Below are 25,280 nucleotides of genomic sequence, written 5' to 3'. Positions count from 1 at the left end.
GGCAATGCTTTCTGTCTTCTGAATGAATGCTTGAACAGTGCATATGTCTTTTGAATTTGTTGTTTAAGACTGTTAAATATGTTGGCTCTTGAAAGAATGATGAACATGAGACATGTTATTGATAATCTGAAAAATCATAAAAATGATTCTTGAAGCAAGAAAAAGCAGCAAAGAACAAAGCTTGCAAAAAAAAAAAAAAGAGAGAGAGAAAAAGCAAGCAGAAAAAGCCAATGACCCTTAAAACCAAAAGGCAAGGGCAAATGAAAAGGATCCCAAGACTTTGAGCATCAGTGGATAGGAGGGCCTAAAGGACTAAAATCCTGGTCTAAGCGGCTAAACCAAACTGTCCCTAACCATGTGCTTGTGGCGTGAAGGTGTCAAGTGAAAACTTGAGACTGAGCGGTTAAAGTCAAGGTCCAAAGCAAAAAGAAGAGTGTGCTTAAGAACTCTGGACACCTCTAATTGTGGACTTTAGCAAAGCTGAGTCACAATCTGAAAAGGTTCACCCAGTTATGTGTCTGTGGCATTTATGTATCCGGTGGTAATACTGGAAAACAAAGTGCTTAGGGCCACAGCCAAGACTCATAAAGAAGCTGTGTTCAAGAATCATCACACTGAACTAAGAGAATCAATAACACTATCTGAATTCTAAGTTCCTATAGATGCCAATCACTCTGAGCTTCAATGGATAAAGTGAGATGCCAAAACTGTTCAGAAGCAAAAAGCTACTAGTCCCGCTCATCTAATTAGAATCTGAGCTTCAATTAAAAACTCTGGGATATTATTGCTTCTCAACCTATTAGTCTTCTATTTTATTTATCTAGTTGCTTGAGGACAAGCAACAGTTTAAGTTTGGTATTGTGATGAGCGGATATTTTATACGCTTTTTGGGGATAATTTCATATAGTTTTGAGTATGTTTTTGTTAGTTTTTAGTCTATTTTTATTAGTTTTTAGGAAAAATTCATATTTCTGGACTTTACTATGAGTTGTGTGCTTTTCTGTAATTTCAGGTATTTTTCTGGCTGAAATTGAAGGAGCTGAGCAAAAATCTGATTCAGGCTGAAAAAGGACTGCTGATGCTGTTGGATTCTGACCTCCCTGCACTCAAAGTGGATTTTCTGGAGCTACAAAACTCAAAATGGCATGCTTCCAATTGCGTTGGAAAGTAGACATCCAGGGCTTTCCAGCAATATATAATAGTCCATACTTTGCACAAGGATAGACGACGTAAAATGGCGTTCAACGCCAGTTCTCTGCCCAATTCTGGCGTCCAGCGCCAGAAAAGGATCAAAAGCTGGAGTTGAACGCCCAAACTGGCATAAAAACTGGCGTTCAACTCCACAAATGGCCTCTGCACGTGAATTGCTTAAAGTCTCAGCCCAGTACACACCAAGTGGGCCCCAGAAGTGGATCTCTACATCCTCCATCATAGTCCACTCATATTTTGTAACCCTAGGCTACTAGTTTAGTATTTAAACAACTTTTAGAGACTTATTTTGCATCTCATGACATTTTAGATCTAAAATTTGTATTCTCTGACGGCATGAGTCTCTAAACCCCATTGTTGGGGGTGAGGAGCTCTGCTGTGTCTCGATGAATTAATGCAAGTATTTCTGTTTTCCATTCAAACACGCTTGTTCCTATCTAAGATGTTCATTCGCGCTTAACTGTGATGGAGGTGATGATCTGTGACACTCATCACCTTCCTCAAATCATGAACGTGTGCCTGACAACCACCTCCGTTCTATATACGATTGAATGAGTATCTCTTAGATTCCTTAATCAGAATCTCCGTGGTATAAGCTAGAACTGATGGCGGCATTCATGAGAATCCGGAAAGTCTAAACCTTGTCTGTGGTATTCCGAGTAGGATTCAAGGATTGAACGACTGTGACGAGCTTCAAACTCCTGAAGGCTGGGCGTTAGTGACAGACGCAAAAGGATAGTAAATCCTATTCCAACCGGATCGAGAACCAACCGGTGATTAGCCGTGCTGTGACAGAGCGCGTGAGCGTAGTTTTCACTGGAAGGATGGAAGGTAGCCATTGACAACGGTGATCCACTAACACACAGCTTTCCATAGGAGGACGTGCGTGCGTGAATCAGAAGATAGAGGAAAGCAGAGATTCAGAAGACAAAGCATCTCCAAAACTCCAACATATTCTCCATTACTGCACAACAAGTAACCTTTAATTTATTCTCTCTTGGTTATTCGCAATTCAACTGATAAATATAATTGACTTCCTGACTAAGATTTACAAGATAACCATAGATTGCTTCAAACTAACAATCTCCGTGGGATTCGACCCTTACTCACGTAAGGTATTACTTGGACGACCCAGTGCACTTGCTGGTTAGTGGTACGCGTTGTGAAAAGTGTGATTCACAATTCGTGCACCAATGTGTAAGAGATGTAACAAGGCGCAGGAGACTATGGAGCATTGCCTTAGAGACTGTGAATGATCAAAGGCAATCTAGTATATGTTGGATCCTAGTATTCTGGACTCGACGGCTGGTACTGCTCTTGAAGAGTGGTTTCGGAAGGCCCTGACTAACAATGAGGCGTCCTTTGGTGCAGGGCTTTGGTGGGTATGGAGACATAGGTGCAATGACATATTCAACACTGACAACCCTTGGACAGACCATAAGGTTGTTGCCTTGGCCAGAATTACCGCCAAGGACTTACAGGTTAACAGGAATCGAAGCAATGCCTTTAGGTCTCTCCGAAATTGCCTGTGTTGGGAACCACCGATAGGCAATAGTTTTAAAGTTAATTGTGATGCAAGCTTGCATATGGATTCAAATTTAGCGGGATTTGGGTGTATTATTAAAGATTCTAAGGGAAATTGGATCTCGGGCTACTTTGGAAGTATTCCCCCTTGGTCTATAATCAGATGTGAATTATTTGTTGCTTGGAGGGGGCTGGTTTTAGCTTGGGATTGCGGTTTGAGGGATATTATATGTGAAACGGATTGCCTTGACATTCTGCCCATCATGCATGAGCTTACAAATGGGTATTCATCTGAAGTAACAGATTTGGTTCACAAGATTCAGGAGCTTTTATCTCGTCCTTGGCTTGTTCACGTTGAATGGGTGTCCCGAGAAGCAAATAGAGCTGCGGATTGGATGGCTAAATATGGTGCCAAGAGTAACTCTAATCATGTTATTTGGTCTGAGCCTGGTGTTGATCTCCAACGAATCATCCGCTCGGATTTAGGATAGTTTTTGCTTTGTTTCTTTCCTTGTTTAGACACCAAAAAAAATTGATAAATCAAGACTATGAAAATTCTTTAGAATATGCATTTCAATCTAAACTAAATATAAAGTCTCAAATCCAAATAACAAATAAAAAAAATAAAATTCTCGAAGACAAGAAACTTCTAGAAAAATAAAAAAAGAACTGAAAATTTGGGAAATATATCCTCCATATGACATATACAAGAAAATCAACTTCTTGGAGAAGAATTGTTGGTTCGTGAAAATTTTATAATGCTGTAATTGCAAAAGATACAAACAAACTGAAAAAGACTGCGGGATAAAAATCAATTATAATATTTTGTTAGTTCCTAAACTTGTTCATAATATACTTCGTTTTGGTCAAATAATGAAGAAAGGCTACGCAATATGTTACGGTCTGGCCCAAACTGAATGCGGGCCGGCCCGACACGAGCACCACTCAATCCGGACAGCTGGGATCAGGGCGCCCGATTGCCGACCCGGACACGCGTCTCTGACAGCTTCGCTACAGCTGTGCAAGGGAGGTCTCGAAGAAGGTGGGCCTATCCTTGCAGGGTCCACCTCTGACACAGTATAAATGGGGAAGGACCTGCCCTTTCCCCAAGGTACGTCACATACCACTCAATCTTTACTCACCTGCACACTTCACTGACTTGAGCGTCGGAGTGTCTTTGCAGGTGACACCCCTCTCTATATCCGAAGAGCTCGGGACCTCGCCTACCCTCATCCCAGAGATGTGCGACCAGACGACTTCCCCTTCTTTGATCAGGATATCAACCCAACCCATCCGGTATCTGACCTATCGAATATTGGCGCCGTCTGTGGGGAGGACGTCTGAATGGAAGTAGTACAAGGCCCTGGAGGAGCAGGGCGAGAAGCCGGGCAAAGAGGGGAACCCATCGTGGCGTCCTCAGAAGAGCGCACAAGATCCCCCCACGACGAACCACACGATCCCTAGAAAGACGCCCCTTCGGGGGAACCGGCGACAACCACGGCAGAATAATGTAGGAACTACGTCACAGGATGCAAGACTTGGAACGCCGGCTAGCGGACCGGGGACACGACCAGCACACCCCAGAGCAAAGCCACTCTCGTTCTTACTCAAGGAGCCATTCCAGACGCACAGCCAGCCCTCAGGCTGAATTCGAGAGCGCTGGGAAAAGAGGTCGCGCGAGAAGGCACCACGACCCCCTCATCTACGCCAGGCACGAGAGGTGGCGTACGACGGACCACCACCACGAGGACACTCGTCAGGAGGACGACGGAGGGAGAACAACGAGAACGCGGGGACCCGTGATAATGGGAGTGACCCCATTTCACCGTTCCATCCTCGAAGTCTGGCTGCCAAAACACTTTGACAAGCCAACGGACATGAGGTATGATGGAACGCAAGACCCGCTGGAACACCTCACGGCCTTTGAGGCCATGATGAACCTGGAAGGAGTGGGAGATGAGGTAAGGTGCCGCGCTTTTCCGGTCACCCTGGCGGGACCTGCAATACGGTGGTTCAATAACCTCCCGCAAGGCTCAGTGACCAGTTTTGCGGACATCAGCCATACCTTCCTAGCCCAATTCACAACTAGGATTGCAAAAGCAAAGCACCCAATCAACCTGCTTGGAGTGACCCAACAGCTCGGAGAGCCGACCAGGAAATACCTTGACCGATTCAACGACGAATGCCTGGAGATAGACGGGCTGACGGACTCAGTTGCGAGCTTGTTCCTGACAAACGGACTCATGAACGAGGACTTCAGAAAGCACCTCACCTCGAAGCCAGTGTGGACCATGCAGGAGATTCAATGTGTAGCCAAGGAGTACATCAACGACGAAGAAGTCAGCCAAGTCGTGGCCGCCAACAAACGGCAGCCCTCTTACAACCAAAACCGGCACCGCGGGAGCAGAGAAGGACAAAAGGAACACGCCAGGGACGGCGGTCCGAGCAAGGCACCCAGACCGTTTCCTTGTGTCGGGAAGTTCACCAATTACACTCCCCTCACCGCACCAATCATGGAAGTTTATCAACAAATCGCCGAAAAGGGGATCTTGTCAAAGCCCCGACCACTAAAGGAACGAATAGGAGGAAACCGAAGCCTCTACTGTGACTATCACAAGGGCTATGGGCACAAGACACAGGATTGCTTCGACTTGAAGGACGCATTAGAACAAGCGATCAGGGGTGGAAAGCTAGCTGAATTCTCCCACCTCATTAGAGAGCCGAGACAACGGAATCGCGACCACGACGGCGAAGATAGGACGCAAGCAGCAAAGCGACGCCAAGGACCGGAGGACGACGACCGAGGCCTCACGATAGTGAACGTGGTAACAGCTAGGAATGCGGCACCTAGGTCCAGGTTGGCACACAGGAAAGACGCCAAAGTTCTGGTGGTCTCCTCATCCTCTGCACGAAGCACGAGGAAACACCCATCCATTTCATTCGGCCTGGAAGACCAATGGTTCGACGAAGTCAGAGAAAGCCCTCCCATGGTCATAACGGCCAGAGTGGGAACCGGTCTCATCAAGCGAATCCTTGTAGATACGGGGCAGACTCGAACATCATGTTCCGCAATGTGTTCGACGCTTTAGGCCTAAAGGACACCGACCTACAGACTCACCAGCACGACGTCGTAGGGCTCGGCGACCACTTCATCAAGCCGGATGGCATAATCACCCTACCGACCTCATTGGGACAAAGCCAGGGGAGAAGAACGATAATGGCGGAGTTCGTGATCCTACGAGACTCCACCGCCTACAATATCATTCTGGGGAGAAAGACCATCAACGACCTAGGAGGAGTCATCAGCACAAGGATGTTGGTAATGAAATTCATAATTGAAGAAGGGTCGGTAGGATCTATGAGGGGAGACCTGGAAACGACAGTCGCTTGCGACAACGCCAGTCTCTCGTTAAGAAAGAAATTTAGGGAAGCATTGGGGGTATTCCTCGCCGACTTGGATGCCAGAATTGACGATAAGCCCAGGCCCGAACCAGAAGGAGACCTGGAAAAGTTTAGGGTCGGAAACACGGAGGACAAGTTCACTTTCGTGAATAGGAACCTCCCCCATGAATTAAAAGAGCCCTTGATGGAAATGATCAGAGTCAATGGCGATTTGTTTGCCTGGACACCTGTCGATATGCCGGGGATAGACTCCGGACTCATGTCACACCACCTAGCCATCAGGCCAGAAGCCAAACCAGTGGCTCAAAGGAGAAGAAAAATGTCTCAGGAAAGGACAGAGGAAGTGGCCAGACAAACGGCCAGCCTCCTTGAAGCAGGGTTTATCCGGGAATTGGACTACTCTACCTGGTTGTCAAATGTGGTCCTGGTAAAAAAGCACAATGGAAGATGGAGGATGTGTGTAGACTACTCTGATCTCAACAAGGCATGTCCCAAGGACTGTTATCCCCTCCCCAACATTGATGCACTCGTCGACGCGGCCGCGGGGTACCGGTATCTAAGTTTCATGGACGCCTACTCCGGCTACAATCAGATACCGATGCACCGGCCAGATGAGGATAAAACAGCGTTCATAACGCCAGGACGGACCTACTGCTACAAGGTGATGCCTTTTGGCCTGAAAAACGCGGGGGCGACGTACCAGAGACTGATGAACAAAATATTCAGCGATCTCATGGTAAAACGGTGGAAGTCTACGTGGACGATATCCTTGCGAAGACCGCCCAACCCGATGACCTCCTAAGCGACCTGGAGAATGTGTTCACGTCCCTCCAACAACACGGTATGAGGCTCAACCCGCTTAAGTACGCCTTTGCCATGGAGGCCGGAAAGTTCCTGGGGTTCATGATAACCCAAAGGGGAGTGGAAGCCAACCCCGAAAAGTGCAAGCGATACTCCAGATGAGGAGTCCGGGTTGCATCAAAGACGTTCAGCGGCTGGCGGGAAGGCTCACCACGTTGTCCCGATTCCTCGGTGCATCGGCAGCAAAGGCCCTACCCTTCTTCAACTTGATGAATAAGGGAATAGCGTTTGAATGGACTCCTGCGTGCGAGGAGGCATTCAACCACTTCAAAGAAATCCTAGCAGCACCCCCTGTGCTCGGGAAGCCCAGAGCCGGAGAGCCACTCTACCTATACCTAGCCATAACAGAAGCAGCGCTTGCAGCGGTGCTAGTGTGAGAAGAAGGGAAGGCCCAGCAACCGATCTACTTTGTGAGTAAAGTGCTGCAAGGGGCAGAACTTAGGTACAGCAAGCTGGAGAAACTGGCACTAGCACTCTTGATCTCTTCCCGCAGACTACGACAATACTTCCAGGGTCACCAGGTGGTCGTGAGAACGGACCAGGGGATCCGTCAGGTGCTCCAAAAACCTGATTTGGTGGGGAGGATGATGACCTGGGCCATCGAGCTATCCCAATACGATCTGAGCTACGAACCCCGACACGCAATTAAGGCACAAGCAATGACGGACTTCCTAGTAGAAGTAACTGGAACCGAGGACACGGGCACACGGTGGAAGCTCCATGTAGACGGAGCTTCCAACCATATGTCCGGGGGCGCCGGGATCATCCTATAAAGCCCGACCAGAGTTATTTACCAATCGGTTAAGTTTGAGTTTCTCATATCAAACAACCAAGCAGGATACGAAGCCCTTCTGGGGGGTTTGATTCTAGCTCGGGAAGTCGGGGCCACAAGGCTGGAAGTATGTAGCGACTCGCAGGTCATCACCGCGCAAGCAAATGGAAGCTACCAAGCCAGAGACTCGCTGCTACAAAAATAATTGGAAAGGGTCAAAGAGCTAAGCAAACAATTTGAGGAGGTCACGGTCCAACACGTCCCAAGGGAAAGGAACACACGAGCAAACCTCCTATCCAAGCTGACGAGCACGAAACCTGGAACCGACAACCGCTCCCTTATCCAAGGCATCACGAAAGAATCCGCAGTTGCTCCACACCTGACCAAGACGAGCCCCTCTTGGATGGACCACATCACCAATTTCTTGAAAAACGGCAAACTCCCTGGGGACGGGAAGGAAGCCAAAACGTTGAGAAGGGAGGCTGCCAAGTACACGGTCATACAGGACCAGCTATTCAAAAAAGGACTCAGCCAACCTTTGCTGAAGTGCTTACATCCCGACCAGACGGACTACGTGCTCAGAGAAGTCCATGAGGGATGCTGCGGCCACCATATCGGGGGCAAAGCCCTAGCAAGGAAGCTCATCCGGGCTGGATATTACTGGCCGTCAATGATGAATGACTCCAAAGAATTCGTGAAAAAATGCGCCAAGTATCAACAGAACGCCAACTTCCATAGGGCGCCAGCTTCCGAGTTGAGCCTACTGACGTCTTCCCGACCTTTTACACAATGGGGAATCGACCTCTTGGGGCCCTTCCCGGTTGGCCCAGGGCAAGTTAAGTACCTCATAGTTGCCGTCCACTACTACACCAAATGGATAGAGGCTGAACCGCTGGCCAGCATATCCTCATCCAATTGTAGAAAGTTCATGTGGAGGCAGGTGATAACCCGTTTCGGCATTCTGGAAATCGTCATTTCGGATAACGGGACGCAATTCACCGACAAGAAGTTTGCAGAGTTTCTCACCGGCCTGGGGATAAAACAAAAGTTCTCCTCGGTCGAACACCCTCAGACAAATGGACAAGTGGAATCCGCAAATAAAGTCATCCTGCTAGGCCTCAAGAAGCGTTTAGATAGCAAAAAAGGCCCATGGGCCGACGAGCTCACCTCGGTCCTCTGGTCCTACCGAACAACCGAGCAAAGCTCTACACGGGAAACCCCCTTTCGCCTAACATACGGGGTCGACACGGTGATACCTGTGGAGATTGGCGAACCAAGCCCGCGACTACTTCTGACGGGAGTAGAAGAAGCGGTGGAAAAAGACCTGGTGGACGAGACCAGAAAGATGGCCCACTTGTCGGAGGTAGCACTGAAATAATGAATAGCCCTACGCTACAATACCAAGGTCCTCAAAAGGGAGTTTGAGGAAAGAGACCTCGTCCTGCGATGAAACGACGTCGGGCTACCGACCCCAGGGGAAGGAAAGCTGGCGGCAAACTGGGAAGGTCCCTATAGAATCAGAGAAGTGCTTGGAAAAGGCACCTACAAACTGGAGAGACTTGACGACAAAGAAATCTCGAGGACATGGAATGCAAGTAACCTGAGGAGATTCTATTCGTAGCGTAGGTACACCGGTTAAGTGGCCTGACGAGCTAGATAACCTTTTAATTTCTAGTAATTTACTTCCATTAAGTGCCTACTGTGTTCATAAACTTGTTTAGCTGACGATTAATGTTTACTTGTTTGAATTCTCCCATCTACTATTCCCCAATATGTATCCCACACCATCGCACTCTTCAACGGCAACCCAGGACTGATCACCCCGAGAGCCAATCGAATCATAGCCATCAAAAACGGCCGCAATAATAAGACTAAGACGGTTTCAACCAAAGTTACCAACGCAAACGGCAAAACGGACACAAACAATAAGTCCACACCGAAAAAATGGTAACAAAACAAAAAATGCTACTAAACAGCAAGATAAAGGCGATAATTATAAGCCGACCAGGTGACCACTAAAGTATAACAAAAAGTTAACAGTCTCAACAAGTGTTCTACGAATCCACATAAAAAGCGAGTTACAAGAGTTCACTTTCGGGGCATGTCAACAATCTTGCCGTCCTGAATTGTTTTGAAGACTCCGATAGCCGACGTGTCGAAGTCAGGGACCACGATCTTCACCTGGGCCTTGAGAGCCTCTTCGGTCATAAAGATCGCGTTCTTTCCGTGTTCCCTGACCGCCCTATACTTCCTTTTCAGCTCTTCCACCTCAGCTCGCGCAGCCTCAGCCGACGAGACGGCCGCGTCACGCTCCTTCTCCATAGCGACCACCCGACCTTGCGCGGTGTTAAGCTGGCTCTCTAGAGTCATCTCCCGCTCGGTTAAATGGGAGACGGTGGCATCAGAGACCTTCATTTTTTTCTCAAAGGACGCAACCTTCTCCTCGGCATCCTTGTGCCCCTTCTCTGCCGCGGCTAGTTATTCCTGAAGCTTTTCAACCTGGACCTTGAATTCGTTGTTGGCCTGGGAAGCAGTATCAAGCTTCCTTCACAATGCCTGCATGCCCGACAACTCGAACTCGGCCTTCCGAGATATCACCGCTCCACGGAGAAGGGTGCGGTACATCCACCTCGCCTGCCCCGCGAGTTCGGTACTAAGAAAGTGATCATCAGTACCAGGAATCAGCTGATTATCAATAAAGGCCCCAGCATCGAAGTTCCTCTCCATCACGGTGAGAGTTCCTTCCGGGCTGGAGGATGCCCTCTGCCTCTTGGGAGTAGGGACAAGCTTCAGATCGTCATACTCCCGATGGGTAGAGGACGACTGCCCAATGCCAGCCGTCTCATCGGGAATAGGAGAAGCCTGCGTCTCGGCAGAATTCTTGTCGGACGCCTCGGCGTCCCGAGGCGAAGGCACAGCTTGATCCTCCTTCTCTTCGGTAGGGTCTTCCGGCTTCCCGGCAACCTTCTCGTCAGCCTTCTCCTGGTCGCTATCCTCTAAGAAGGTCTTAACTAAACCTTCAAGCCCGGTAACCGAAGCAGACATCTCCACTACAACAGACAAACAAATACGTCAGTCGTGAAGTCGGCAATGACAGATTAAAGGATAAACAACACAAAAGTATAAGACAAAACAGCTCACAAATATAACTCCTGGTGACCTCCCATTCGCCCATAAAGAGGTGGGGTTCACGTGGTTCTTTCCAAAGACCGCCCACAACACGTCGGCAATTCTCTTTTTTACGGGGGACATCCCCTTATAGGTCACCTTAATGAAAGTGTTGGACCCCACCCCGAAGCTCCAATAAGTCGGGATGAGGCGTTCCCCCTCCAATGACAACCAAAAGGGATGGTGACCTTTGACGGGACGGACCTTGAAATACTTGTCCTTGAACCCATGATAAGAGTCCTCGAACAAGCCAAATATCCTCCGACCTTGGGCAGATCAGAAAAACAGGAACCCTTTCCTCGCTTTCCCCTCCTTAGAAGGGTTAGTAAGATTGAAGAAGAAAAGAAAGACGTCCACAGACATCGGCAGCTCGAGATATTCACACACCATCTCGAAACAGCGGATAAAAGCCCAACTGTTTGGATGAAGCTGCGACGGCGACACGGATATCCGACTAAGAAGCACCATCTGGAAGTCAGAAAATGGTATGCAAACGCCTACCTGGGTGAACATGGCTTTGTAAAACCAAATCCAGTCGGCAACCCGAGGGGAGTGGAAATTAATCTCGTACAGCCGTTCGTGGGGGTGGGAACAAAGACGTCATACTCCCCCTCGTCCATCTGATTTGGCGAGTCCTTCACATCCTTAGTCACCCAGGCGTAGGGGTCGTAATTCGCGACAGAAGGAGAAGCCCGGGAAACGATGCGAGGCATACCTACAGTGGGGGTACCACTCCATTTGTCTATGAGGTCGGGAGTCCAGAAAAAACCCAGAAACTATGTTCGTCCTATTCAACAGTTAAGATCAAGCATGGCTAAAAGTCATCCATCATGCAAACTACCTAAAAGCCTACCCTGGAATGGTCCCCTCCCCTAACGGATCTACTTGGCACTAAAAAGTCATCTACCAACAAAAATCAAATGAAACAACTAGAACACGGAGCAAATACAAGCAACAGACGCACAACAATGAAGCAGAAAAGAGAAAGGATCAAAGATTACCTGAATTGGTTGCAAAAACTGAGAAGGAAGAAGGAAGGATGTACGGGGATGCTATAACGACGCTCTGAGATTTTTTGAGTGAAGAAGAGGAAGACAGTGGGGAAATAGCAGAAGTAAGAGTGGGAAAGGAAAAAATCGAAGCAAAACTGTTTAAAACTGCCACCCAGGAAGCGCGAAAGACCTGGGGGCAAAATAGTCTTTGCATACAGAGTTTTCCAACAACGAACGGACACGTACGCAAGGGGCATGTCCCCTCCACGGACAGCCGACCTGGTGACAACACACGAAAGGAGATGACACGCCACCAACGATCCCTACGGTCGTTGCCGGCGCGTCGGGGGCACTGTTACGGCCTGGCCCAAACTGAATGCGGGCCGGCCCGACACGAGCACCACCCGACCCGGACGGCTGGGATCAGGGCGCCTGGTCGCCGACCCGGACACGCGTCCCTGACAGCTTCGCTACAGCTGTGCAAGGGAGGTCTCGAAGAAGGTGAGCCTATCCTTGCAGGGCCCACCTCTGACACGGTATAAATGGGGAAGGACCTGCCCTTCCCCCAAGGTACGTCACATACCACTCAATCTTTACTCGCCTGCACACTTCACTGACTTGAGCATCGGAGTGTCTTTGCAGGTGACACCCCCCTCTACATCCGAAGAGCTCGGGACCTCGCCTACCCTCAGCCCAGAGACGTGCGACCAGACGACTTCCCCTTCTTTAATCAGGATATCAACCCAACCCGTCCGGTATCCGACCTACCGAACACAATACATGCACTTAGGTTTGAATTGGAGATTCACAAATCATACATGATAGGAAAATTAAAACTCTTATGGAAATAGTAAAGACGAAGACTATAAATTTTTACTAAAATGGATTGATGTCATAGAAATTGCATTAAAAATACATGAAGATAATTTATAATTGTGGCAATGATCATTTTTATATTTATGAATTAAAGCTACTATATCAAAAACAGCTGATGAGATATTTACCAAGTATATTATAAAGTATATTATAGAGATGTATCAATCTTGTAAAAGCTTAGTTCTCACTTATATTTGTGATTTTTGATGAGACACTATAGCTGCATTTATTTTCAGAGACAGGACACTGAGACAGGGATACGGAGACACAAAATCGTGTTTGACAGATGAGACATGGATAAAGACATTGTGTCCAGAGATATTGAATTAGTGTATTTTGTGTCCATTCTGACAGGAAGGACATAGAGACACTAATAAGGGACACAATTTATTTTTATTTTTTTTATTTTTTTATTAATTTTTTATAATTATATTTTTTTAGTATTATATTTTTCTTCTCAAATTTTTTAAATAAAAAAAATGAGAATAAATTAGATTTTCATAATTTGTTCTAGTTTATCACCAAACAAAATACAAGAATACAAAATTTTGTTTCTCTGTCCTTTTTTATCTTATCATCTTCTCAAAAACAAACGCAGCCTATTATTCAATAACAAGAAGTAATTCATTTTTTTTACTGATAATTATACTAAAATGACATGAAAGATCAGAAGTTTTTGACATGTATGTCCAAAAAGTTACGTTCAACTAATATGTGGAGAAATAAAGTAATCGTGTACATCAAGGTATACATTGTAACTATAGAGAATCTGAATATAATTTCAAATAATTTAGTAAATTCTATAAAAAAAAAAAAAAGAAATTAAAAGGCATAGAACATCAATTTAAAATTAGATATACTCCTTAGTAAAATGGAGTATCTAAAAAAAAAAATAGAATTGTGATAAAAATGATTAACGATAAAGATTCTATATTCTACTTGATACACAAGCCAGACAGTTATTGATTAAATTAGGGGCCAACGCAAATCTAGTAGCATTATACATATCTAATAAGCTTACACTTTCACTGATGAAGAAGAATTGTGTGTGTGCTTTATTGACACGCACACTCCAGCAACATCAACAACCTGGCTTCTATATGTTCCCAATCAAACGTGTATATGCTGAGTTGTATGAATTGGTCTACGTGGACGCAGAAACCAAGCACCATGCATCATTGGAATTAGGGAGATGCACATGTCCCAAACCTAAATCCACAAGCTTGGCTCGTGGCTAGTCACCAAATTAAAGGGGTCCTCCCACTATCTATCTGCTCTATATAGAGTGGTCTCTCTTCCAAACCAATTCAAACTCAACACAACAATCCAAACACATACACCACTAGCCTCTTACACAGATATAATAGTGCACCAATTTAGTAACATTCATACACTTGCATTGTTCGTTCAACTACTTACTCTACAAAAATGTCTTCCACTTCCAAGGTTAATGTTGCCCCTTACTGCAACAAGCTTGAAAACGATGATCGTGATGGTGGCTATGCTCCTGCAACTACTAATTGCTTTCCACAAGAGGATAATAGTGAATATGATCATTCAAGTTTCATGGAAGGTGATGATGACGATGATGGCTATGACTACGCTCCTGCTGCCTAATATACTAAAGCGAAAAGTTCAAGGGCCAGCACAATTTAGTATATATATTTGACCAGCACTTATAGCCCTCTATAATTCCTCTTAACTAAAATGTTCGGTTTTAGTAGTGATTCTAACAAAATCCATCTTAGTTTGTACTTTGGTGCCTCTTAATTATATTATGCTGATGTAGGCATATCAACCATATGAGTTAGTGAGGAGAGCTTTTGTTGTGAAGAAAATGATCAACAATTAATTAATGAAAAGCATAGGGTACCAATATATTATCTGTCAATTTATTGTCAATAATAGTTAATTATTATATTTTAAACACATATATAAAGAGACACATTTACAAAATATATCTATAAAGACATAAAGACACTTCTATTAAACACAGTCATAAAAAAGACATTTTTATTAGACACATCTACAAAGACACTTCCATTAAACACAATTATAAATAAGAGTTGACAGAAGTTGACAGAAATGCTGTTAGTAACGTAGCGTATTTGATTAATTAATTAAGCATATGCATATGTATGTTAATCATCAATTAATTAATGATTAGTTGTTGATTAAAATGCAACTGACAAGATGTCACAAACTAGTTTACTTGATTAGTCTTTAGTTGTTTCTTCTGAATTAAATACAATCTTAAATGTTGTCGTCTTTGTTAAGAGTAGTTAGTTGGATGGCTTCTAATAGGTTTTCTTTGAATTAAAGTTTTGTTTTTATTTTTTTTTCTTCTTTGTATGCTATATATTTGGGGATTATTCATTGTAAACATGTGACACACTATTAATCAATTATATCAGTTTTCTCTACAAGTTTAGGGTTCCATCTCTTTCTGATTTGGTTCTGCATAGTCTAATCATGATCTTGTTCTGTTTATACAAAACTCAATACAAAGCTTTTATGGTATCTAGAGCCTCTCACTTGCGTGAATCAGGTTATCGATCCTTATTTTTTGCACAAGTTCTTGAATAATTCTCTATTCTTTCTCTTTTTTTTCTCCTTTTTTTTCTTTTTTCTTTTTTCTTTCCTTTTCTTCTACCATGTCAATCATCTTATCAGATTCATCTGTCACTAAACGCTCAATTTCACCAATTTCTGATAAATTGATGGATAATAACTTCAATACCTGGAGACACCAGGTTCTTCTCACAATTCAAAGTCTCAACCTTGAAGATCATTTGTACTAATCCAAGATTCCAAAGCAATTTGAAAAAGATGCTGCTGAGAAAATAAAGGTTGAAAATGCTTTATTCAAGAATTAGAGACTTGATGATTTCATACTGTCTACTTGGATTCTTGCCTCAGTTACAACACCATTCAAGAATAAGATCCTTCACTGTTAAAATTTTTATGAGGTATGGAATACACTTAATGACTACTTTGAAGATTCATCAGCGACTAGAATACAAAGCTTGAAGGCATAGCTGAAGTCTGTAAAGAAAACTGGCACCATTCCTGAATATCTTAACAAAATTAAGCAATTAGTAGATTCTTTATATGCTATTGGGTACAAGATTCAAGAACATGATCATATCTCAGCTATTCTTGATAGTCTGCCAGAAGAGTATATAGTTTTTAATACATCGATCATGTCTAAATCTTCCTCATACAAGGTTTCAGAGGTTGAATCATTTCTCAAAACTTTTGATGATATGATTGGAAGGAATAAGAAACTTCAAGGAATCCTTCTTATGGCTAATCTTGCTCAAGCTCCAACATCATAGGGTTTTCAACAAGATGGAGGCAGTAATTTTAGAAGAGGTTGTGGTGGAAGAAATGGTTGTGGACGTGGAAGATTCAATTACTCTTCTCCCAGACCACAATGCCAACTATGTGGAAGGCAGGGCCATGTTGTTTAAAATTGCTTTCATCGTTTTGATCCAAAATTTCAAAATGTGGATTCGACTTCTACACAAGCATCACATCAAGTTCCTTACTCAACCATGTACCCACCACCACCTCCATCTTCCTTCCATCAACCCCGTGCTTACCTTTTAATACCGTCCACTACAAGTGTGTCATCCTAATACCCCGATTTAAGAGTAAGGCACCATGTAACCCTAGATTCGTCTAATCTACTTACTATGACACCAACAATGCAAGATTCTGATACTCTATATGTAGGTAATGGACAAGGTACTTCTATCTCTGCTTCAGGTTCTTCTTCCTTGATAGATAAAAATAGCAAAATTCATTTTTTATTGACTAGTTTATTACATGTACCTGCTATAATAGAGAATCTTCTTAGTGTTTCCAAGTTTGCAGCTGACAATCACGTATTTTTTTAGTTTTGGCCTCATTTTTGTTTGGTGCGTGACCAGAATTCTCGGGAGCTACTTCTCCAAGGCATTGCTAAAAATGGAATCTATAGCTTTGATAATCTACAAGTTCATAGATCAGATTTAAATTCTTGCAATATTACTAGGAATCCTTTGTGTAAATCTGATTCTAGCACATAGACTCAATTGTATTCTCCTACTGCATTTCTTGCTCAACACAATAATAATAAAATGGTTGAATTGTGGCATAAAAGACTTGGACATACTGCTATTTCTAATATGCTTACTGTTTTAAAATAATGTTCTTTACCTGTTCATTTTGATCCTGAATCTATGCATATATCACTACTAGAAATAGGGTTTTTTCGGACGAAAATTTCAAATGAAATTTATTCCGTCTGAATGACTTTTTCATTTCGGACAAATTTAAGACAAATGTTGAACAATTTTTAGTGGAGATATTGAAATAATATATTCTGTCCTAAATTTGTCTAAATTTTGTCCCAAATTTTGGCGCCAAAATATTTTTAGATGGCGCCAAAATTTTCATACAGATTAGCAACACATTTTGGACAAAAATTATAATTCGTCCATATTCTATCTGAATATGCGCAATAACTTCAGACAGATTTGGGACGCATTTTGAAAAATATTAATTATATCCCAAATTTGTCTATAATAGGCTTAAATGCTTTTACTATAACTAACCATTCGAAGTAAACAAAATTTTTTCCCACAAATTTGAGACAAAAATAGCATCATTTGTAAATTCCATTTGAAAGCTCATCAATTTTCAAACAGATTTCAAATATTTATTGAAAATTTTTAAAATTTAGTATAAAAATATTATTTATATTTTAAATTAGTCTATGATTTGTCCCAAATATTTTTACTATTCCAAAATAAATTTTTTTTTTCTTAAAATAACCTTAATTATATATAACTTATAAAAAAGTAGATTTTTTGTTTGCACCTTTCAATTCAAAACCTCTTTATCAAAATATGAAATAACGATCATACCAATTAACATCTTATTTATTATTATACATATTTTTAAAAATTGGATTAATAGGTACATTAGTACTTATTTATGTAGGCTTTTTTATATAAATAAGTAAATAAAATATATTAATTCCCATAATACGCATGCAGAGAAAGTTTACAAAAATACGCAGGGCCATTGTTTGCAAAGCACCCGCGAAATGGATTTAGTCATCATCTCAAGAGGGGCGCACACGAATTGGAACTTCTAGTGGGGGAAGCCATTTTGTGTCTGGGGCCAACGAAATGGGTACTTTTGGTGGGACTACCATAAAATTTAGTTGGTTTATTTTTAAAATAAATTTTTTAATATTTAAAAAATAAAAAATTATTTAATTTTTTATTAAATTAATAATTTATTTTTATATAATATCAAATATGAAATAAATTACAATATTAAAATAATTAATTGAATCATTATAGATCAACCATTAAAATATAAGACTAGTAAATTAATCTATTATTTACCATAACTCTTTTAATTCAGGTAGTACATACTCTCAGTACTAAATAAAAAAATTTAACAAATATACTTATTCAATCCTAAATTTTAGAACTAAATTGACTATATTTTTATTGGTTATTTTTTTCTATCATTGTATATTATATTTGACTTTTTTTTAGTTAAACTTAGGAGATTCTATCTTTTTATTTTTTTTATATACTTTATCTTCTTTTTTTTATTCTTTTATTTTTATTATATTTAATATTAAATTTCTTATACAAATTTTTATATACTATCTTATATTTAATTTTGATTTTTTTTAGTTACCTCATATTATTTTTTAATTTATTCTTTTAATTATTTACGTTATAATAATTCAAAATTTAATTTTTTAATAAATTTAAGATAAAGTGTATCTAAAAGAATTACATATATAAAAATCTTAAAAATAAATTAGAGAAGTGCTAGGGGGCCAACAGATTTTGTGATTTGTAGCCATCAATTAGCCATCAGTAGTATTTTTAATGGTGTGAGATTACATCTAATAGTGGAGAATTACTCATTTTTCTTTTGATGGTTAAATGCTGGCTAAATTTTAATAAAAATGCTGGCTCGGAGACTTTCTCAATAAATTATATCCAATATTCTAAAAAAAATAGTAAAAATAAAATATAATAAAAAAATCACGTAAAATAAAAAAGTCATATACTTTTTCATAAGATTAAGGTATATTAAAAATTGAAAAAAATACAAATAAATACATTTTTTAGTGGACTTTTTCATACTATTCATTTTGATCTTCATCCTCATTGTTCTCGTCGTCGTCCTCGTCCTCGTTCTCATCCTCATTCATATCTTCGTCTTCATCCCCAAGTGGCTCATCATCATCATCATCATCATCATCATCATCATCATCATCATCATCATCATCATCATCATCATCATCATCTTCTTCTTCTTCTTAATAATAATATTATTATTATTATTATTATTATTATTATTATCTTGTACTATTGGTATCCAGTAAATCAACAATATTGTCAATATCATTTGAGATATGATTGTTAGATTGATTTGTGTCATCTTCTTGATATGCAAAATCCTCTGTTGTTTCAATCTCAATTTCACCCCTTGCTTTAGTCTTGAATACAAACCACCATCCTGCTTTTTCCTTAGTGTTGCTCATTGGATGAGGTGCAAAATATACTTGAATTGCTTTATGTGCAATGATAAACGGATCATATTTACCATATCGTCGATTCTTTTGAATCTGTATGATTCCATACTCTTTGTTTACCTTTGTTCCTTTGCCAATCGTGGGATCAAACCATTCACATTTAAATAGTACAACTCTTTTTAGTGGTAGCCCAATATACTCAACTTGAATAATTTCATCAAGATGGCATAGAAATCATTTTCATATTCACCATAACCTGTGCTTTTGACACATATTCCATAATTCTGAGTTGACTTTTCACTTGAGTGAGATCTTGTGTGAAACTTGAAGCTATTGACTTTGTAGATGGGCCAACATTTAACAATTCTCAAATGACCCATGCCAAGGAATGAATATTCGAATCTGTCACATTATTTAAAGGATCATGAACCTGTTTTAAATAAGAACCAATAAGTTAGAATATAATATGTCATCTACCAAAAAATGTGTGTATAATAAGACTATCATATCATGTTGACTTACATAATTTTAAACCATTTTGTAAAATCCGCTTCAATAAATTGATCAATTTGTTCATCACTTAAAGTAATATGATCTTGTCGTATGAAGTTCACAAAGATCCTATAGTACATGAATTTCAAATAAATTAAAATTATTAATATAAGAAAATATTATTAATAGTAAGAATACATATAGGAAGATAAATACTCATTCAATATATGGCTTAATTTCATCACAGTTTATTAGTATATGATTCATGGCTGCACTGAATTCTTTGTCATCTAAATAACGAGTTTTACATTCACCAGCCAAACAACCAGGTAAATTAAAAATAGACAAAGTTGGTTGCAATGAATCATCACCCTCATCATTTTGCTTTGTGTCGATGCTAGTTTGGCTAAAATAGTACTCGCAAAAGTGAGAAATCTCCTCAATTAGATATGATTCAATGATAGATCCTTCAACATGTGCTTTGTTCTTGACCTTTTTCTTAAGATGATGAAGAAATCTGTCATAAAAAAATTTATAACAAAAATCAAATAACAAATAATTGGCTTAATAAAACAGTAAAAAGAAATTTATGAATAAATATAGAGGTGTGACTAAGGTACCTCTCAAAAGGATACATCCATCTATATTGCTCAGGACCACCGAGCAATGCTTCAAATGGCAAATGAATAGCTAGATGTTCCATTGAGTCAAAAAATCCAGGAGGAAAAATACGTTCTAACTTGCATAGCACAATTGGAATATTTTCTTCAAGCTTATTGAGAACATCTTCTCGTAACGATGTTGAGCATAAATCTCGAAAAAATTGACTTAACTCTGTTATTGGCTTCCATATCTGCTATGGCAATGAACTAAAAGCGATTGGGAGTAAACGTTCCATAAATATATGACAATCATAACTTTTCATTCCATATAACTTGCCCTCTTTTATGTCAACACATCTCCCTAAATTTGAAACATATCCATCAGGCATCCTTAACTCTTTCACTCATTCACATATTGCCCTCTTTTGCTGGAAGGTAAATGTGTAATTTGCTTTGGGTTTTATAATTTTACCTCCACTTTGTTCTGACAGTTCTAAACTTTTTCGCTTGCAGTATAATGACAGATCCATTCTAGCCTTTGCATTATCTTTAGTCTTCTCTTTGATGTCCATGACAGTATTAAATATATTATCAAATACATTCTTCTCAATATGCATTACATCAAGGTTATGACGGATTAAATTATGACGCCAATAAGGCAAATCCCAAAATATGCTTCTTTTGGTCCAATTATGCATACTTCCATATCCTTCTATCTCAAGTTGCTCAACATCACTTATCTTATCATAATTCTGAACTATATCCCATATTTTCTCTCCAGTCAATCTTGGCGGAGGTTCTGATCTCTCAATTCTATTCTTATAGAATGCATCCTTGTTTCTTCTAAACATGTGATTATCTGGCAAGAATTGTCTGTGGCAATCAAACCATGATGGCTTTTCCCCATTTTTTAATTGGAATGCCTTTCTTCGTTCCATACAGTATGGGCATGCTAGCCTGGCTGTTGTCATCCATCCAGACAACATTTCATATGCAGGAAAATCATTAATAGTCCACAACAATGCAGTTCGCATTACAAAATTTGACTTGGAATGAATATCATAAGTTAAAACTCCATCTTCCCATAGTAGTTTTAGCTCATCAATCAAGGGCTGCAGGTATACATCAATTCTAGTTTTGGGATTACGAGGACCAGGGATAATCATGGATAAAAACATGTAAGGAGTTTTCATGCACATAGAAGGATGCAGGTTATAAGGAGTGATAATTATTGGCCAACATGAATATTGTTTACCAGATTGACCAAAAGGGGTGAATCCATCAGCAGATAATCCTAGTCTGACATTGCGTGGTTCTTGAGAAAATTGTGGATGTTTTCTATCAAAATAATTCCATGCTTTTGAATCCGATGGATGCTCAAAAACTCCTTTAAACTCGTGATCAAAATGCCATCGCATGTGAGGTGCTGTGCTCATTGAAGCATAAAGTCTTCTTAAACGAGGTATAAGCGGTAAATAGTGCATTCGTTTCAAAGGGACTTGTTTACCCTTTTTACCTATCTTATACCTTGGAGAATGACAAAATTTACATTCCTTTCTTGGTATATCATCCTCATTGTAATACAGCATACAACCATTAATGCAACAATCAATTTTATTGCTTTCCATGCCAAGTTTCGATACTAGCTTCTTTGCTTCATAAAAATTGGAAACAAGTAAGTTATCCTTCGGCATCACTTCTTTCATAGCTTTCACGAAATCATCAAAGATTTGTTGAGATACATTTCCTTTAGCTTTTATACTCAACATTTTAACTGCCATTGATAATTCTGAATGATCAATACATCCCTCAAATAATGGGCGCTGAGCAGACTGTAATAAATCATAAAATATTTTAGCTTCTGTATTCGGAGGCTCTTCCATGTGTTCTTCAAATTGACTCATAAATTCTGATCCAACAGCATCAACCACCATAGATTCATACGAATTTTTTATTGGCACATTAGCATGCGAAAAAGAACATGTACCTTCTTGATTATCTTGATCTACATTCAAATGCAAAGGACTCTCTCCATGTGAATCCCAACACCAGTATCTTGGCATGAAACCATATTTATATAAATCTAGTGAAACCTCATCCGGAGTTGAGAAAATCGTATTTTTATGTTTGTTGCACGGACATCTAATAACACTGCCTTCAAGTACAAATTGAGGTTGTTTTGTAACTGTATCAATAAAATGTCGAACACCATTGACAAATTCTTGTCGTAATCCTCCTCGGTTTGGCAAATTTCTATTGTACATCCACTTTCGATGTTCTAGAATTTCCATATCTACATATAAAGTATATTAAAAATTAGATTAATTAAATTATATTTTTATGAGATAACCAACTATGAGTATAATTAATTTAATGTTACAAAATTATAATATTATATTTTGATAAATATACATCAGTGAACATAAAAAAAACTCTTAAAAAAATATTTATATTATAAACAAGAAAATTAATTAAAAATTGATAAAAAATCAAAACTTAACAAAGAATATTGACAATGATATTAGCAAAACCAATTTATAATTTAGTGTTTCGATCCGGTTAATAAATTGATTTATTCCCTAAAATTAATTTTTAACATATAAAAAAATTAATTTTAGCCTCTCTTTAATTTTTTTCATCTAACTGTAAAGTAGTGCATAAATCGAGTACTAAAAAAAAGCTGCATTTTTTTAAAACTTAATTATATTTATTTATTTTTCATAAATTTGATATAATTAAAAATGTGACAAAAAATTTATACTAAAATTAGAATAAAAATAAGCTTGTAAAATATATTATCTATTCAAGGACTAATATTTTTTAAATTAAATAGAAAAACTGACAAATTTTGGTATCCTAATAAAATAATTTATACATATAATCTCTCAATCACATTCTCTTTTTACAATCATTTACAAAATAAATATAAAAAATAGTTATTAAATATTTTCAGTAAAATAATGACATAATTAAATATACGTATAGAATTATTGCTATTAACGATGTGCAAATGTTATTTTTTGGGAAAAAAATTACATAGTAAGAACAAAAAATATAAAGATATAAACAATGTTTTCTTTTTTTTTTTTTTCAGTAAAAAGTTATCTCAATAATATTCTTAATATTAGATTAAATGAAATATGAATAGTTTTTGACGGTAACAAAAAGGCATGATATATACAATTATAGCCTTCACTAACTGCAATTAATTAGTTGGGGACTTGCTAGTTGCTACACTTAGTTGATTGAATTCCTAAATCCAATATATTCATTCCATCGTAGCTGCTTTGTACTGATTTTAGATCTTAGAAGATTATTTTGTCCTTACTTCTTTTTATGCGCCTTATTGCTTTCATTTTTCCACGATGGCCAAACAGCATGATAATAGCAATGTATATATTCCACTTTATGCACTTGCGGAAATTAAGTACAAACTTATTGATAAGGAAGTGCCAATAATTATTTATCACAAAAAATTGGGCAACTGAACTATTATTCCGTGCGTTTTAGAATAAACAAATAAATAAAATAAAGAATTAATCTTAAAGTAATAATAGAATTTTTAATAATAAAAAATCATAGTAATGAATCTTAAATCACATAATGATAATTATTAAAAAAAAATTATTTTTGTATAATTTTTTCAAGAGAACTCTTTAGCACATTAATATAAAATTATATAAACACTGTAAAAAAAATTGGATAAAAAATTACTTATCTAGAAGTCTCTGGTACGAGTTGTGAAATGGATTGGAGATTTGTGAGTCGAAATAGTTGTTATATTGTCTGACTGGAGTGATGAGGTGGTACGTACCTAACAAGGATACTCCGACGCTCAAATTAGAATAGATTTATAAAGTATATGTGTGAAATGAAGAATGTAACTGACTGACTCCTGTTTATATAATTCGAGACAGATATCTTATCTTCTCTATCTTATCTATTAATATAAAAAGAATTTTTAATTTCAAATATTAATTTTACTAAATATTTATCTTTTCACATTATTATATAACAAAGATTTAAGAGCATAATTTAATTTATATATTTTAAATTTAATATTAGATATAATTTTTTTAAAATATCTATCTTTTAGATATCAATATTCTATAACTTATTGAATATATTTTTGTTATAATTTTATCTTTTTTAATTTGATATTAAAAATTAGATATAATTTTAATTTTAAAAAATTTGCTATACCTCGTTATTTCAATGTCACTTATTATTTACTTTGCGCTAAAAATCAAAACTTTATCAAAACCGCCAAAAATCAAAATTTTGTCAAAACCGCCTTTTAATTTTAGGGGATTTTAGTTTATGAATGCCTTCCCTCTCATATCCTTCCCATAACTCAAGCCTTTTCTCATAACTATCTTTTGATGTTTCATGGTCAGTTCTTCATCTCCTTCTCCCTCCTTCTGCGTGCTCTGCCTCCGGTCTGAATTTGCCGCTCGTGCTTTGCTCTCCTTCTGCGTGCTCTGCCTCTGTCTGTGCATTGCCGCTCGTGCTAGGCCGCTCGTGCTCTGCCTCCTGGTCTTAGACATCCACCACTCCAACCTCCAATCTCGCACCTCAGATCATCTCCACCATCGTCAATCGCACTCCCAGGTACCAGCCTTCACTTGCGAACAACCGCTCTGCCTCCTGCATGTGTTCGCCTCCACGGTCTCAGAACTCGCGCCCCTGCCAGCCTCAAACACCGCCCCTTCGCTAGATTGTTCGTGCCTCCTCTTCTCTTTGTGCGTCCGTTGCAACTAGGAGCTCAGCCCAGCTCCTCCTTTTTGGCGTCATTGTCACCGCACCTCCAGCAGTGGCAATAACAT

The 25,280-nt window shown here is 39.5% G+C and overlaps 2 protein-coding genes across 2 annotated transcripts; one reads left to right on the top strand and one right to left on the bottom strand.

The window, feature by feature from the left end:
* The first annotated feature begins 4,538 nt into the window (after positions 1-4,538).
* LOC112785374 (uncharacterized) lies at positions 4,539-5,822 on the top strand. Its single transcript, XM_025828847.1, has one exon. The coding sequence runs from the start codon at positions 4,539-4,541 to the stop codon at positions 5,820-5,822; it is 1,284 nt and encodes a 427-aa protein (XP_025684632.1).
* Positions 5,823-20,068: 14,246 nt separating this feature from the next.
* On the bottom strand, positions 20,069-22,745 carry LOC112785373 (uncharacterized). Its single transcript, XM_025828845.1, has 3 exons — positions 20,874-22,745; positions 20,473-20,705; positions 20,069-20,369 (listed from the first exon to the last, which is right to left on the bottom strand). The coding sequence occupies exons 1-3, from the start codon at positions 22,743-22,745 to the stop codon at positions 20,069-20,071; spliced, it is 2,406 nt and encodes an 801-aa protein (XP_025684630.1).
* Between the last annotated feature and the right edge of the window lie 2,535 nt (positions 22,746-25,280).

Source organism: Arachis hypogaea, chromosome 20 (genome assembly GCF_003086295.3).
Source record: "Arachis hypogaea cultivar Tifrunner chromosome 20, arahy.Tifrunner.gnm2.J5K5, whole genome shotgun sequence".
NCBI classification, from domain to species: domain Eukaryota; kingdom Viridiplantae; phylum Streptophyta; class Magnoliopsida; order Fabales; family Fabaceae; genus Arachis; species Arachis hypogaea.
The sequence above is the reverse complement of the archived record's forward strand: the minus strand, read 5'-3'. Positions and strand labels throughout refer to the sequence as shown.

Bases quoted from the DNA above. Each gene is read 5' to 3' on its own strand.
- LOC112785374 (XM_025828847.1), top strand. From the start codon at position 4,539: ATGGGAGTGACCCCATTTCACCGTTCCATCCTCGAAGTCTGGCTGCCA.
- LOC112785373 (XM_025828845.1), bottom strand. From the start codon at position 22,745: ATGGAAATTCTAGAACATCGAAAGTGGATGTACAATAGAAATTTGCCA. The intron at 20,706-20,873 runs GCAATATGTGAA...TTGCCATAGCAG, and splicing joins TTACCTTCCAGCAAAAGAGG to ATATGGAAGCCAATAACAGA. The intron at 20,370-20,472 runs GTACCTTAGTCA...TTTTTATGACAG, and splicing joins TGGATGTATCCTTTTGAGAG to ATTTCTTCATCATCTTAAGA.